The sequence below is a fragment of the Pleurodeles waltl genome, chromosome 10, assembly GCF_031143425.1.
Source record: "Pleurodeles waltl isolate 20211129_DDA chromosome 10, aPleWal1.hap1.20221129, whole genome shotgun sequence".
NCBI lineage: Eukaryota > Metazoa > Chordata > Amphibia > Caudata > Salamandridae > Pleurodeles > Pleurodeles waltl.
Genome location: NC_090449.1, coordinates 859,342,073 through 859,357,647, shown reverse-complemented (window position 1 = coordinate 859,357,647; position 15,575 = coordinate 859,342,073). Strand labels below are relative to the sequence as shown.

Here is a 15,575-nt window from a genome sequence, read left to right as displayed (position 1 = left end):
CAGAGACCAGCTGGGCGATGCAGTAGGGCACTCCAGGTGCATCACTGTGCGAATAGTGGAATAGCCGGAACGGGTAGAGGGCCCCTGCATGTGGCTATTGTGTCAGAATATCTCCTATCAACTGTCCTTGGGGCAAGGCATTCAAGCTCTACACAGTGGTGTATGCACACAGGGTCCCCAGCAGTACACCAGCCCCTGGGGCACCTCCATTACCAATAGTGGTGCAGCTGGTTAATTTTCCTTGCAGAGACAATATTCTGCAAGTGGCCAGGGCACACAGACCATGACGTCCATGAACTCCATGAACATTTACTGTGACTATACTCCCACCACCGTGAAAAGGCAACATGCGATGTTCTTCACAGTGAAGAAACACTTGAGGCAATTGGACCTAAGTATGCTCTGCTTCCCCAAGCTAAACTGCAAATCATTGACTAGGGAGGAGTAGTACTTCTCCACAACTGTGGAGGTTTGGGACAAGCTGGAGTCTAGGGGGACCTGTGGGCCCCATGAGAGGGCCCGTGATTGCTCCCCAGGCTGGAGGAAAAAGGGGTCGTGCCACCAGCCCCACAGATACATGATGGCTACTCCCTCACGGGACCAGGCTGAGGTGGAGATGGCCAAGTTGGTAGTGGACATTCTCCACAGTCTGCTGTGATAGCCAATTGGCTATAGGCACTGGACTTAGACTCTGGCAATTCTGTTGAGGAGGCCCTTACTCTGGAGGAGAGTCAGATGCACTCCCCACCAGTGGTCATGTCAATGACCTTGGATTCTATTACCTGACTTCCTTTTGGTGCTGCCATGTAGTGCACTGAGGACACAGGAAAGGGGACTGTGGATGAGTGGGAAGTGCATGCATAGTATATCCTAAGCCTGCGGGTCCTTGTCCCACTGGAAGAATGGCTACATTAAGGTTTGTCACAGAGGCAGTTTCACTAGTTATGATGGCATGCAACAGATCCCTCAAGCATTAGGTGGCAGATAATGTTAATCCTGCAGCATGAGATAGTGGAGTGGGAGGGTTTGGTTGGGATGTGGAAGTTTTGATATACAGACAAGTAGGCACAGATGAGTAAGGAGATGGGGAATATGGGTTCCCACATGGACAGGACTACACTAATGGCAGAGACTCTTAGCTCCAAACGGAGAAGCCAGGGCCTTTGGATACTCTCTTCGAACTGTAATGGTTTGGGGAACAAAGTAAAGCGGGGGTTGAGATGCAGTATGTTCCCAGGCACATCCCAGACATGATTCTCCTTCAGACATTACACCTGGCTGGTGATAAATGCAGGTTCTGGGACAGGGGCAGATACAAAATGTTGGTGCACTTTGTCTTCTCAACTGGGAGTTAGCATCATGGTCCACCAGTCTCTCCTGCTTCATATCTTGGGTCAGTCAAGGGAATTGCCATGCAGCAATGACTGCAAATTAAAATGAGGAAGTCCTAGTGATGGCTTCCTAGTACTTTCCTTTGGGTTTTCAGGCTAGAGGGCTGGAACAACTGTGAGCTTGTCTGACACAGGTTCTGAATGACCTCCTGTTGGGGAGGTTTTGGGGGTAAGAGGGGGGCCTGAACCTCACAGCATACTGAACAGGATTATCAGTTCTAGGACCATCGCCTGAAACAATTATCATATCTTCACCTTCAGCAAGGCCTTTGTCTGGTTGACCTATGGCAAGTAACACACCCCTCCCAGTGGCAGTACTCATATGCCGCAAATCAGATGCAGTGTATGTCACATCCCACGTACATGTTGGTGCCCAGGTGGCAACAGGGTAGATATAACAGCACAGCGAATCTAAAGGGGTGTCTCCCATCACTCCATATTAGTGACATGCTTCCGGTCACCAGCACTGTGATCTCACCCTGAATGGCAACTAGACCTCTGGGATTTAACTTGCTGGGACATGAGGGCACTGGTCCTGGAGTTGACAGATCTTGATTATAAGGAAAAGGGGGCCATTATGTGGGAAGCCTACCAGTCAGTTTTCAGGGGACAATTAATTGCCCATTTTACTGGGAAGAGGAGGAAATGGGACAAAAATAGTCAGGCGCTAGTTAGATTGGGAGACCAAATGCATACAGACCCTGACTGTTGACTTGACCACTCGTGAAGATATGGGTCGTGAGGAGTATAGCAGCCATGAGATGAAAGAGGCTAGAGCTCAGTACCATGCCCAAAATAGTAGACAGTATGAGATGGGCAACAAGGCAGGAAAATTCCTAGACTTGTTGTCCTATAGAGAGGAGGGACACTGATGGATAAAAGTGGTGCCAAAGGACGGGTGCGGGACAGTTGATTTGGCTGGGTACATTGCACATGCATCTCCAATGTTATGCTATGGTAGAGGTAGGCCTTGTAGTAGTGAAAACGAATTTAGGAGTTTTTCACCACCAGGACATGTGTAACTTAAGAGTACATGTCCAACATTTTGAATACACTGCCCCCTAGGCTGTTTAGGACCTACCTTGGGGTGACCTATATGTATTAAAAGGGATGGTTTGGGCCTGGCAAAGGTTTATCTTGCAAGGTCAACATGGCAGTTTAAAACTACACACACACAGGCTGCAATGGCAGGCTTGAGACTTGGTTAAAGGGCTAGTTAAGTGGGTGGCACAATCAGCGCTGCAGGCCCACTACTAGCATTTACTTTTAGGCACTGTGCACATGCAGTATCAAATTACCAGGGACATACAAAATAAATTGAATAGGCCAATAGGGTGTAAGCCAATTCTGTCATGTTTTAAGGAGAGAGCATTAAGACTGGTTAGCAGTGGTAAAGTGTGTAGAGTCCTAAAGCCAGCAAAAATAAAGTTGCTAATAGGAGGGTTGAAGGCAAAACGTTAGGTGAGAACCACACCAAGGATGACAGGTCTAACATCGCTATTGAACATATGTGATCTGGTTTCATCATATTTTGATCTTCTGTTGTAGCCGGAAATACAGTGGGATAGTGTCAACTGAGCTAGCTGCATGGCCTCAACAGTGGCAGGTGCAAATGGGCAATTAGGAGATGGAATATAATTGACTTCATCTTCTTCTTCAGGTGCCAAATACATACTTTCGAGGGGATAAAGGTAACATTGAAGTCTCCACCAATCACAAACAAATGCTCTGGTTTGGGTTTGAACAGCTGTAAGTCCAAGATGGTGATAGTTGGAGACTCCTTGTTGAGTGGGAGTCGGTGATTGTAGACTGAATCGAGACTTTGGTCTGCTTGCTTGTGATGCACTCAAGGCAAGAATGCCAGGGGAGTTAATATACAACGTTTTGATATTACAATTTAATGACATCTTTACCCAGATAATCAACCCTACAGAGCCTCACCCAGCTGTAGAAGTTTGGGCACTGATAAAATAAATAGAAAAGCGGACCCTGTGAGCAGGTTTGGTGAGCCATCTTGTATAAAACATTATAACATGGTGGTTGTCTATAAACTCATGCTACTTGGGGTCAGCTAGCTTGGAACAGAGGTCTGCAATGTTCCAAGATAACAATTTAAGAGATTGTATGCCATCGAACTCCTGAAAGGGGTAAGAATACTGGAAGTGGTCCATTTGGTGGCTTTCCCTTAGACCTCATCTGGGCCCTGTAGGTAACCCGTGGCGCATGAAGCCGTCTCTTCTGTGGTTATTAATAAAGAAGCAACAGAAGGAACCACAGCTGCCGTCCCTAGATAAGAATCATGAATAATATGAAGAAGATTGTCTTTGCATTTACAAGGAACAACATGTGATCAGGGGCAGGGAACTTGCAATGAAGAACGTGCGTCCAAGGATGTGAGCTGCCTCCTAATTTAAGATCAACTAAAGTAAACTTAATACTTAATCATATGGTACAGCTCCCCACTCTTGGTTATGCAGAAAACATCAACTATATCGGAGCAGACAAGGAGAGGCAGATATGCATGACCTCTTCAAATAAATTGCTTTGTTTTCAGGGAGTCACTGTCCTCCCCTGCTAACTTGCTTAACTTAGGGACATAGATCATGTACACCACTCCCCTCTCAAAATGGGGCATCCTCCTAAGTAAGTAACTGTTTGAAATAGGGTTAAAAGCGAAAAGGTAGTTGATAGTAACTGGGAGATTCAAATAATTTAAGAGTCCCACCTCCTGTATAAGCCCCCAATAGGGACCTGTGGGGCTGTAGACAAAGTATAGTTTCTTTGGCATTTGTAAGTCCGCTGTGCGGGATCAGAGGGCTCAGGCTTGTGTTCATTAAGTGTCTTAGAATTAAGGGTGTCTACAGTAAGCTGGTTTTGAGGGGTAGGAGGAAGAATATTCCTGATGTTGCTCAGATCATCCTTTGATCCATTACCTTGTAACTGGGGTTAAATGGAATTTTTGGTCGCAAAATGTCCTGTGTCCTTGATAGGTTCTGCGCCAGGAGCTTAAGGTTCTTCACATCATGAGTTAATAAATCATATCTAGAATTTGTGGGATCTATATATCTTCTTCCACCATCCTTCTGTATCTTTGGATTCATGGCAGCACTAGGATGTGGATCATCGAAAGGGGCAAGCTGCGAGAGAAGAGAATAACTTTTTGATCTAGGAAATGTTGGTTCAGTATGGGCAGCTTGGTTCTGAAGGCAAACACTTCCCTGGACTGGATCAGACAAAGCAGAGCCCACATTAAGGGGGATGATTTCTCTTTGAACTACAAGGAGTTTTATTGGCTATGCTAGTTCTGGGAAAAGAGCAGTTAGCCTTTCTCCTGTATAAATGAGTAAGCTTTGTTTTATATTTGACTTCTTTTGTTGGATTACCAGAATTGGTATGTAGATTTTCGACCTCTTGGATCAGATAGTTTATCTCATTGAGTGTGCAATTTTCTGCTGTGTGCCTTGGGTAGTCTAGCAGCTCCTGGTTGGTGCTCATGTGCTATACTCTTCTCCATGAAGCATGTGTGTTAATTTTTAATATATATATATATATATATATATATATATATATATATATATATATATATATATATATATATAGTTAGGACCTAGTTTCTTTCGAAAAAGTGTTTTTGTTAACTTTAGCGCTGTTTGATGAATCTTCAGGAAAATTTCCCAAAAACTTTCACGCTCACATCAGCTGCTGTCTGGAAAGTTTTGGGGTGACCCGTCAAGCAGGGGCCGAGAAAAAGGGAGGGGGGTCCCAAAACACATATTCCCCATTCATTTTTCCATAGGGATTTTGAACAGCGATAGCGCCGAAACCACTGGATGGAATTACACCAAATGTGGCAGAAAGGTAGCTCTTGGTCCAGAAAGAGCCCTTTTTGTTATTTGGAGTAAATCCATTCAGTAGTTTTCTAGTTATTGAATGAAAACCAAATGTGTGTGTGTGTGTGTGTGTGTGTGTGTGTGTGTGTCATGTTACAAAACCCCCCAAATGTAGTGTTCATAACGTCATCCGTGATGTAGCAGACTTAAAAATGATAATAGAATAATTATCTTGCTTGTCACATATTTCCATACCATTAATATTTTGAATGACTTCAATGCTGACACAGTAAGAGCTCTTTATATGTGTTGTACTTTAAATGTATTTTGTAAAGGCCTCCTATTTCTTGTTATAAATATTGTGACATCTGAAGTATTGCATTTGGTGTGTGAATTATGGTTTGTATTGTTTTGATGGCAAGTGTGCGTACTATGGCCTTGAGGTTAACTATTATTGGGAAATATTGTGGGTTTTCGGCTTTAGTTCATAATTGTAACTGCACTTAAACATTTTCAGAATTCTTTTTAAACATGCACAAAGGAGTTATGACAGAAGCTAACCATAACTTTCGGGTACCTGTATTTTTATTTTTTTAGAATGGAGGTAAGAGTTTTACTGGTGGTTGCATGGTTACATAGGGCCGGTGTGTGGTAGACGAGGTTGTGAATGATAATGCTTGCATCATGTTGCAGACTGCCCCCTGCTTTTTGCACTGGGGATTGACTGCAAAACATGACCAGAGGTCAAGTTGGACAGTTCAAGTTGGACACATCTTGTTACTAACTGTCACTGCATGTAGCCTTTAATCTTGTACAACGGTGGCTTTCCGCAAACACACAATCTCCCTTGCGGCCAGCTGCACAAGCAGCTTCCAGGTTCAATCAGTTCAGATATGTCCGCGTTAGTGCAACTGGATCAAATGGTGGCAAAGTTATTTTCCAATCAAAGCTTTTTGACTATCTTCCCCCTTTAAATTAACATATATTGTTAGATCTGAGTTGACCCTGGGAGTCTTCACTGGGTTCACTTAAGTATACTAACAAAAAACTAAGCCTTTAAATCTCTGCTGAATTTTCTTTGGCTTTATCAAAAGGGTTAGCAAACCAATTCTTCTTGTCCCCACTCAACCATGTCCCCTCTTGACAGAGCTGCATGAAACTATACATCTCAGAAGTAACTTAAATATTTAAAGTGTCTGCCATAGTGTCTGAAGATCTATGAAATTGCAACAAAGTTATTGGAAGTCAATTGTTTTTGACACGGTCTCTTATATTTGCCTTGACTCTTATAAGATGTTATTGAAATAATACATCTGTGCCATGCACTTAACTTGCAGTCAGTCTGCATAATTTAATGCCGATTAGTAGAACAGCTCCATGATATCCGTTTGCTCTCCATTAACGGTGAACCCTTGACTCATTTACATGAAACTCAAGAGTAACCTAAACCTCGTATGTGTCTACCAAGCATCGTGCAGATCCATTAAACTGCACAAAAGTTATCAATTGTCTTAACTTTCCTTTTAACTTTGGCCCTCCCTTGTCTTATCTGTCTGAAAATTAAGATTCCTGCACTTGGCTTAATTTGCTAAAGCCTGTCCAATTTCCTTTAGATGTGTTAAACAGCAAGGCCATTATAAACAAATGAAATTGTCTCCCTGTAATATGAACTACCCAATCTGACAGAAGACTAAGTAAAAAATCTGTCAAATTATATTTGGCTTCATCAAAAGGTGTCAGTAAGATATTTTTGTCCAGTCCACATTTTGATGAGAAGCCTTGATGGATCTGTACACATTTCAAAATTCTAAGTGTAAGCAAAACATGCTGAGAGTCTACAAGACATTGTGTAAATTATTTAAATAATGCTAAAGCTATAGGTAACTAAAAATAACTTCTCCACAGTCAAGCTATCTCTTTTAACCCTTTCAAGCACACCTAACACATTTTTGTAACTGAGTGGATTTACATCAAATCAGGCAAAGAACTTTCTTTAAGAATAGTGCAGTTTTTATGGCAAGCTTGGAGTAATTTTGATAGCAAAGTGTCCGACTGGAATTAAAATGGGAAATGCTACTATATTTGCCCCTGAGTTTTTCTCCAGACACTTCTGCATTAAAGTTGTCATGCTGAATCCAAATCAAGTGATTTTTTTTTTTGTTTGAAAAGTTCCATGCAAATTCACCAAAGGGTGGCAAAGTGAGGCGAAAAACTATTTTTCAATGCAATAATAAATACACACTGGGTAAATGCAGTGTGTAATATGTATTATGTGTTAGAACTATCAGCCTTAGGGTGGTATTCCCTCAAACCTTTTGCCTTCCCCCTCCTATCTTTGCTAACCTCGTTTTTGCTGGCCTTTACCACTGTTAAAGTGCTTTTGCTGTATCTCCTCTATACTTGATAGAGTTTGCGTATACCCTATTGGCATAAATAATTTACTTGTAAGTCCTTAATAAAGGAGTATCACGTGTACCTAAGGTCTGTAAATTAAATGCTACTAGTGGGCCTGCAGCACTGATTGTGCCACCCACTGAGGGAGCCATTCTAAACATCACTCAGGCCTACCATTGCAGCCTATGTATGCACTTTTAAACTGTAATTTTGATCTAACAAAATAAAACTCTTGTAGGCTAAACCTTCCTTTTTAATACATGTATGTAACCCCTAAGGTAGGCCACACACAGCCCTGAGGGCAGAGTGCCATGTATTTAAAAAGTGTGACATGTACTTTGTTTTTCACTACCAGGATATGCAGAATTGCAAACAGTTTGTTTTTCACTTCTGCAAGGCCAACCTCTCCCTTAAAGTAACAGTGTAGTAAACTTATTACATTCAATAAACTGTAACTTCAAATTGGGAGCTGGTAGACAGTTCATGTTTGATTTCTAAAGAATTGTAATGAAACACACGCTTTAACGCAAAGTCAGATTTCTACTCATTTCTGAAACGCCACTTTTTGAAAAGTTGGCATTGTCTTGTCTCATCAATTTGGTGTCTGCTGCCTGCATCCTGGGTAATATGATCATGTATCGATGACAGTTGGTCTTTGTGTATTGCTCCCAGTCAGTGAGACAAAGGTGTTGGCTGGACAAGCCACTCTGAGTTAGCAAGGGAGGAGCTGTCACCTACCACACTTGCAATTCACAAAGACCATGCCTGAGCACTCTCACAAAGGAGTTTTACAATAGTCTATTGTGAACACTGACAATCTGGGACAAGGGCAGGGAGTCAGGATATTCCAAGCACCTCTTGTGAGTAGAAACCTCTAGAACCTTCTCCTACTTCAAAGTGGGCACTGAGTATAATTATTGGACATTGGGCTCCTGCCTGGGTGACGGACTGGACTTGCATCTTGAACACAGGATTACCAGAGTGATTCAAAGGGCTAGTTGGCTTGCCTCCTGAGAAGAAGCCTCAGGGACAGAACAGCCTTCCTTCATCTCCTCAACACCTGGACTCTGCCAGCTGTAAGTCCTACACTCCACAACTGGACCCTTGAAAGTGGGCCTGAATGTGCTCTACCAGCCCCATCTGTGGTCCCAGAAAAATCTATGCATCAAAGCGCAGCGCATGTCGGAGCAGAACGTCTGCATCGGAGTCACTGCGCGACCCGTCCCCTCACCAAACTCTGCATCAGGACCACTGCATGATCCAGCTCTGGTACATGACTTTGCATCACTGTCCGCAACCTTCCAGGGAACTACTGCTGTGAAACACACCCTTGACACAGTCCTCATCAACAGCATCCTTTGTGTTGATGCAGGACTCCACATCGCAAGCGCCTCAGCTCTTTTGGAACCAGTGTGTGCGTGGTGCATCTCGATGCAGGTCTTCACATCGCAAGCCCCTCATTGAGGAGCATCCTCAAAGAATGCTCAGTACCTTATACTTTAGCTTTACAGCTCCTATGAATCGCTGCTGTGCAACGCATCCTTGCAGCAGGACTCTACTTTGCTTCGCAACAAGGATTTAAGGTACTGTTTATTAGCGGACCTAACTGAGTCCCTGTAGCTGGCCCACACTCTATCACAGTTGGCCTGAACTTGTGAATTTTCCCAGTTCTTCCGCAACCAGATTCCACATTTGGCGCTTCATGCTTTTGGGCACTATTTACACTTAAATCTTTGAAATATCTGATTGTACTGATTGGATGTTTGTCATTTTGTTCTTAAATTATTTATTAAATGTTACACTACTGTTCTACATTAGTGTGGGATTTTTATTGTGTTGTGTTTTCACTTTATTACTGTTTGAAGTGCTGCATAAATACTTAATACATTGCCTCAAACAGAAGTCTGACTGCTTGTGTACTTAGCTACCAGGGGGTGAAACACAGGTTAATTAGGGATTCGCTGGTTTGCTTGTGGCCTTACCCAGACAAGGATTGTAATTGCTGCTTTTTTTTTATTTTATTTTTTTATTTTAACTAATAAGAAATCTATTATTTTAATAAATGTTTGCCTGAAATTGCACAGTAGTGATGAGGTTTGGGGGCTTTGGGATATAGATGAATCATACATTACTTTTTTCCTTCACTGAAGATGACCCTCGAAAAACCAGTACCTCTTTTTGCATTGGAAATTCAGCAGTAATCAGAGTACTTTTCTCTCTTTGCAGGAAAGGAAGACACCCCTTCCATGCTCGGCCTGTGCGGTTCTCTAACGTCCGTTGCAAGCTACAAGTCTCTCACCAGCTTGAAATCCATTGACTATCTCGGCAGTCCTGCCACAGAAATAACAAGCCCTGGCCTAACTCCTTCTTGAAGAGAAGGGGCACAGAATTAACAAAGTCTTTTATGTTCTCTTTCTCCAAGCCACATTCTATACTTTTGACTTTTCTCAGATACTTTTTGTTAGAAAAATGTATGTCGAAGATTAAAGAAGATGTTCATAATTGCTGCTTCCTTGTAATGCACTTTTCCATGATAGCTAAGGTAAAACATATTATATTCATTTTAAATGCAGAAATCTTTCGAGACAATATGATTGTTGCAGCCATTAAACATATGAAAAAGTTGTGCTTACTTTGAAAGAACAATGGCAGAGTTGAGCATGAATGCTCATGTAAACCTGCATCACCGCATACCTGCCTTGAGTTAGTATTGTGTCTACTGGTGAAAGCATCTACTTTAAGTCTTTTCACTGGTGTCGCATGAAAACTAGATAATGTCTTGAGCTTACAAAGAAAATCTAAATCTGAGCAGAGAAGACACTACTCTTCTCTTGAATCTGATTTTCTTGTTATGCAGGCAACTTTTTCGTTGAGACTTTGGTACTAGGAATCGAGACCTTATCTCTATTTCCAGGTCTATGCATAGTATCTCTTTCCCTACATACACCAAGCAGAATTTCCGCCATGGACAATCTGCCTGCTTAGGGTGAGACCGAAAATTGCATTTGCACTGTATAGTTTGCTGATTTAAGAAGGAACATTATTCTCACTGTGGAGAAACCTCTTCAATCCCCTCCAAACAATTTGTGAATCTCACAAACGTCCAACTTTGTGGATATTCTTAATAGTTTTGAACAATCTTTTCTTTACCATCTATTAGCACCAACTTTCCTTTCCCTTTCTGACATATCCTCAACTATCCATTCAGATATCCTGATTCCGGGAATCAGGAATTCCATTTTAAAAGTAGCGATCTACTGTATTACGCCCCTATTCCAAATCTTTAGAGTCTAGAGGCAAAAAAGTGTGAGGACTAGCCCAGTAGATAGCATCAACAGAAGGCATTTCACCGCCATCATTGGTGCCTAAAGAAAAGTATGCACTCTAGTTGTAAATACTGTAAGCTAAGGTTTTAAAATCAGCCATGTTACATAATTATTCTATTCATGTATTTCCTGTTGGGAATTTTTTTAGGCTTGGCTGCTCTATATCATATAAAACAAATGTATTTGTTGTGTTTTTTGTGGCTAAAAACGAGAGTACAGGGTAACATATTGCACCTTGCGTCTGATTTGTATTGCTGATTTCAGTGGGTATTGCCTTTTCAATGTGGTGCACAACGTTTTTAACAGTTTAAAAAGATATGTTTTAATCTTTTCTAAAATGTAACTCAAAGTGCACCTCTACCATCTAGTATTTTAATACCATGTTTACATCTAAAACCACGAGAATCTGACATCGAGCCACTCATCCCTCTGTATTTATTTTGAAAAACTATATTTTTTTGTGCCAAAGATGTTTTTAAAAATATGTTTACAGGGTTAGCTGCAGCACTGTGAAGGAACTATTGTTAGTACGATGGATACATGTGTACTGTCGCGGACTGTCCTTTACCAATTTCCCATTTGCAGAAAAAACTGCCGCTTAATTAAAATACATATTTAAAACAGCAAATAGGGGTAAAAAGACCAGAGCAGTACGAAGAAATTGGTTTTATTTTGAAAATCTGTCCCAGTCAAAGGTATAATTAAGCTTACCCGTGTTCACTGCACCTACAACAGGATCTAATTGATGGCTGTTGAAAAGCAAATGTAATAAATCCGTCTTTCTTCATAATTTAGGATTTTAACGATATAGGCACACATGCAAATGACCGCACAAAGTAAAAAATGTCAACTTTGGACGGCTGTATATAATGGATCGTAAATGAAAAGGTACATCAAGATTCGGTACAGTTGAAGAAAGGGGTAAAGGTTTCTTGTATAATTTTTAGCTCTACGTCAATTACGAATAGAGGAATCAATACACTCATTCGGACATTGTGCTCATGTTCTTTTCGCTGCCAGGTAATGGTAAAACTGAGCACAAAACAGTGAAACTGTGTCAATAACATGTCCATGTGAATGCCATTCACCATTTTCAATGCCAACGTCTAAATCCAATTCACAAATTCCTAGGACACCCAGTACAAATTTATTACAAAGAGTTTGGATAAGATATCTAAAGAATTAACTGCTATATGGGACATAGTCATGATAAAAACCGGTGCAGTGAAAAAATAAAAGAAATATGTTATTCCTCTTTTTCAGAGACTGTTTAAATGTGTCAAAAAGTCAAAGACAACTGAGGCAAATGTAATATTAGTGGGGGAATTGTGTGCTGCTGCTAAATAAATGTCTCCTTTAATAGAACACTATTATCATGTGAAAGGATCTGTAGAAAAATATAATGAAAACAAGTATTCCTTACTTATTTCAGTGGTTATGGTTAAAAGGCATAATGTTAGAATGTTAGATTTCATGAATAATAGGCGCTTGCCCATACAATGGTTTTCCTTTTTTATAGCTCAAAGTCTAGCCTTTGTCTTGGAGATATTGATGCCAATGCTATTTGTTCCAGTGGAAGTGAGTAGGACACATAACTGAGAGTGGAGCCCAGTTGATGTGACATTTAAACAGATAACACCCTTTCTCATTCGGGAACCCAGATCCATACGATCATCTCTCCATGCCCAACCCACATATGCTTAACCATTACCTTGCAACCACTGTTGGGCATCCACAGATCCTATAAGGAATATAGAATTAGATCTCCAGCTGGCAGGATCTGCTGGGAAGTGGGCCTTACTGTATTTCTCTGCACAGCACTCGTACGTGCATTGCCACCTTCCCATGCCATCTGTATTAGATCGTACTGCACATGAGCGTCTCCGTTTGCTACTGGGCAAATCTTTCCCGTGCACTCTTGTTTGCTGAATGTTAACAGATGACTGTTGTAAACTTCTTGCTACATTGAACCACTGCTTTATAGATCTGCTTCATCCCTAAGAACGTTTAATCTTAGGCACAAGAGGCAGCAATGATCATGCTTCACCCTGCTTCTACCTTAGACCCTGTTTGAGCCTGACATTTCCACTGCAGTTGCCTCTGTGATTGCTTACTGCCTGAAATCCATACTGTACAATGCAGTTCTAGTTGCAACCCTCGTCTTGCTTCTATCAATGTGTTTCTTAGAGATAAACACGCAGGCCTACATACAGGATTATTACAATAAATCTGTTCTGACCTGTTAATGTTAGTTTGGTGGCTCATTTGTTAGTTGGAGCAATCAGCATCCTTTGTTTTCACTATAGGTAGTTTGAGTTCCTGGACATTTCCCAGGTTGGCGGACAAGGACATTGTCCTTGGTTAAAAGTCCCAGTACCTTGTCCTTGGTTATACGTCCAGTAGGCAGCTGGTTGATGCTAGTAATGAAGAAATGTTTTGCCCTTCTGAAGTCATAATTTGACAGATTTTTTCTTCTGTACAGACCAGAGCTCTCTGTCTTATCCATAAAGGATTGTGTTGTCAATGGTTACAGTTGGCTGACAACTGTGATGTAAGCATTCGAAAATTGTTTGTTGCATCGACTGATGTAAAGAATCAGTCCAATATTAATATCTAATTGCTCATACACTTGTTATTCTTCATCACAGTGATGGAGTGCATAACTGAAAGAGAGGTTTATGGGTTAAATAACATAGGATTCACAGGACAAAAAATGTTTTAAAACGTTTGTCATTATGGGTCCAGGAACCTGGTTAGTATTTTTCCATCCAACGCTAGAACCAATGGGCTACCAGGGCATTTCATCAGGACCTACAAATAAACACACGTATTTGTGCACGTGAATCATGGGTATTATTGTTCTTATCAAAACGAATCTTTATTCGGCCAGGTGGCGACCATAAAAGAAATATAAAAACAATGTTATCATACAATTACAGAATAGAATTCATGGCAAAATCGGCTATAGCTCGTGGCTAGACACCATAGCAGCAGTGACCCTCAAAGAATATACATAAAATTAGACAACAGAACCAACATTCCACAAGGGGCACCTGTCATTGTCCTCGACATGAACTAATAATAAAAACCTTTAGGAAAAGTTGTGCCCCATCCTGCCCTTCCATAGACTTTCTGAATCTTGGGGAGCACAGAGGAAGGAGCTTACTCTCACGCATATTGCATGGCTGTTCAACATTGTAAGTGGAAGAGCGCTTCTCTGCATTTACAGTGCCCCAACTTATGCAACAGCGGTTTAAGAAAAGTTCTGAACTGAAAATTAAAAAAATTTGCAAAAGAACATGAAACCCAGCAATTACTATTATTGTTCTCATTCAGAAGTGCTCACAACATTATTGATAGTATATTAAAGGCAGCTTCACCATATCAATGAGATCTCTATTTAATTCAAGCATAAACAAGCCTTCAGTCTAATTTACCTTTTGGGTCCCACTCACATCTGCAAATATAAATAATTCCAACTAAAAAATGCTTCTTTTTGCTTGAATTAGACAGATAAATTAGACAGATGATCCTGGTATGTACAAGGTCAATAGTGCTTATCCATTGTCATGCAACATAGGAAGGTTTTGTTTTTATGTCCTTATTACAGCCTAGCTGGTAGATTATTACCCTTGTGGGCCTGAAACATGTCAGTTAGTTAGTAGGCTAGGCAACTAACATACTGCTCTACGTGAACATTTTTCTGTGATAGGTCATATTTCTAAACAGTAGGCGTTCCTTTTAATTCACGCATGTATGCCCTCACTGTTGATCTATGTTTGTTAACAGTATATTTCTTACATTTCACTGCCTAGATTACGCATGTCACAGCAGTGGCCATTGTCAACCACTCTGTAAACCTTGCTACATCTGTCAAAAAGTTATATGTCGATGTAAACTGCGGTTTAGTATGTTGAAACCAGTGACCAAGGGAGCATTATTTAAGATAAGATGGCTCAGAAGTCATCCCCCAACCTCTGAACTGCATCTACATTGACCAAAACGTCCAGCTGATGTAAAAGTCTTATGACTTGGTTATGATAGCTCTCTTTTTTTTCTCCACTACATAATTAAAACTGTCTTTAATACCTGCTGACCTGGATTATTTTGAAATGTAATGGGGAGCGCATGGCTCTGTGATGTTCTAATGCATGGAATTTGTCCTTCATTCTTAACCCTTTTTGCCCCAACCCCTACTTTTTTTTCTACCACCTCATATGATGAATGTGTCAGATAATACACAACACCGTTTACAACCCTTCTACTACACAAATCTGAACCTTTTGCCCGAAGGGAGGAGTCAATTCCTCCATGCAAATTTTAAAATCCTGGAATTACCCAATAACAAGCTGTTTACAATCAACCACTAATATTGCTTGCATTTCAGAATCACGCTAGCTAAAAGACTTCCTGATTACATGATCATACAGCAGAAACTATAATGTCAGCCAATTTCAACAATAATTGCACTCATTCAGTCTATTCATTTTATAGAATGTTTTTACTCTTTGTATTTTACTATACCGCTTACACATTTGAAGGCCTGGTTTGCCCTTAAAACCCGCATAAATATATTTATAAATGAATTAACCGTCTACCACGAAAGTCGACACTCCGATCAAGATGATGCACAA

General features: G+C 40.9%; 1 protein-coding gene across 1 annotated transcript in view; it reads left to right on the top strand.

The window, feature by feature from the left end:
- The window catches only part of RUNDC3B (RUN domain containing 3B), a 781,529-nt gene extending 766,495 nt beyond the window's left edge, over positions 1-15,034 (top strand). The window contains exon 11 of the mRNA XM_069211571.1: positions 9,842-15,034. Coding sequence (XP_069067672.1) covers positions 9,842-9,987 — 146 coding nt within the window. The 3' untranslated portion in view covers positions 9,988-15,034. The remainder of the gene's footprint in view (positions 1-9,841) is intronic.
- Positions 15,035-15,575: the final 541 nt, after the last annotated feature.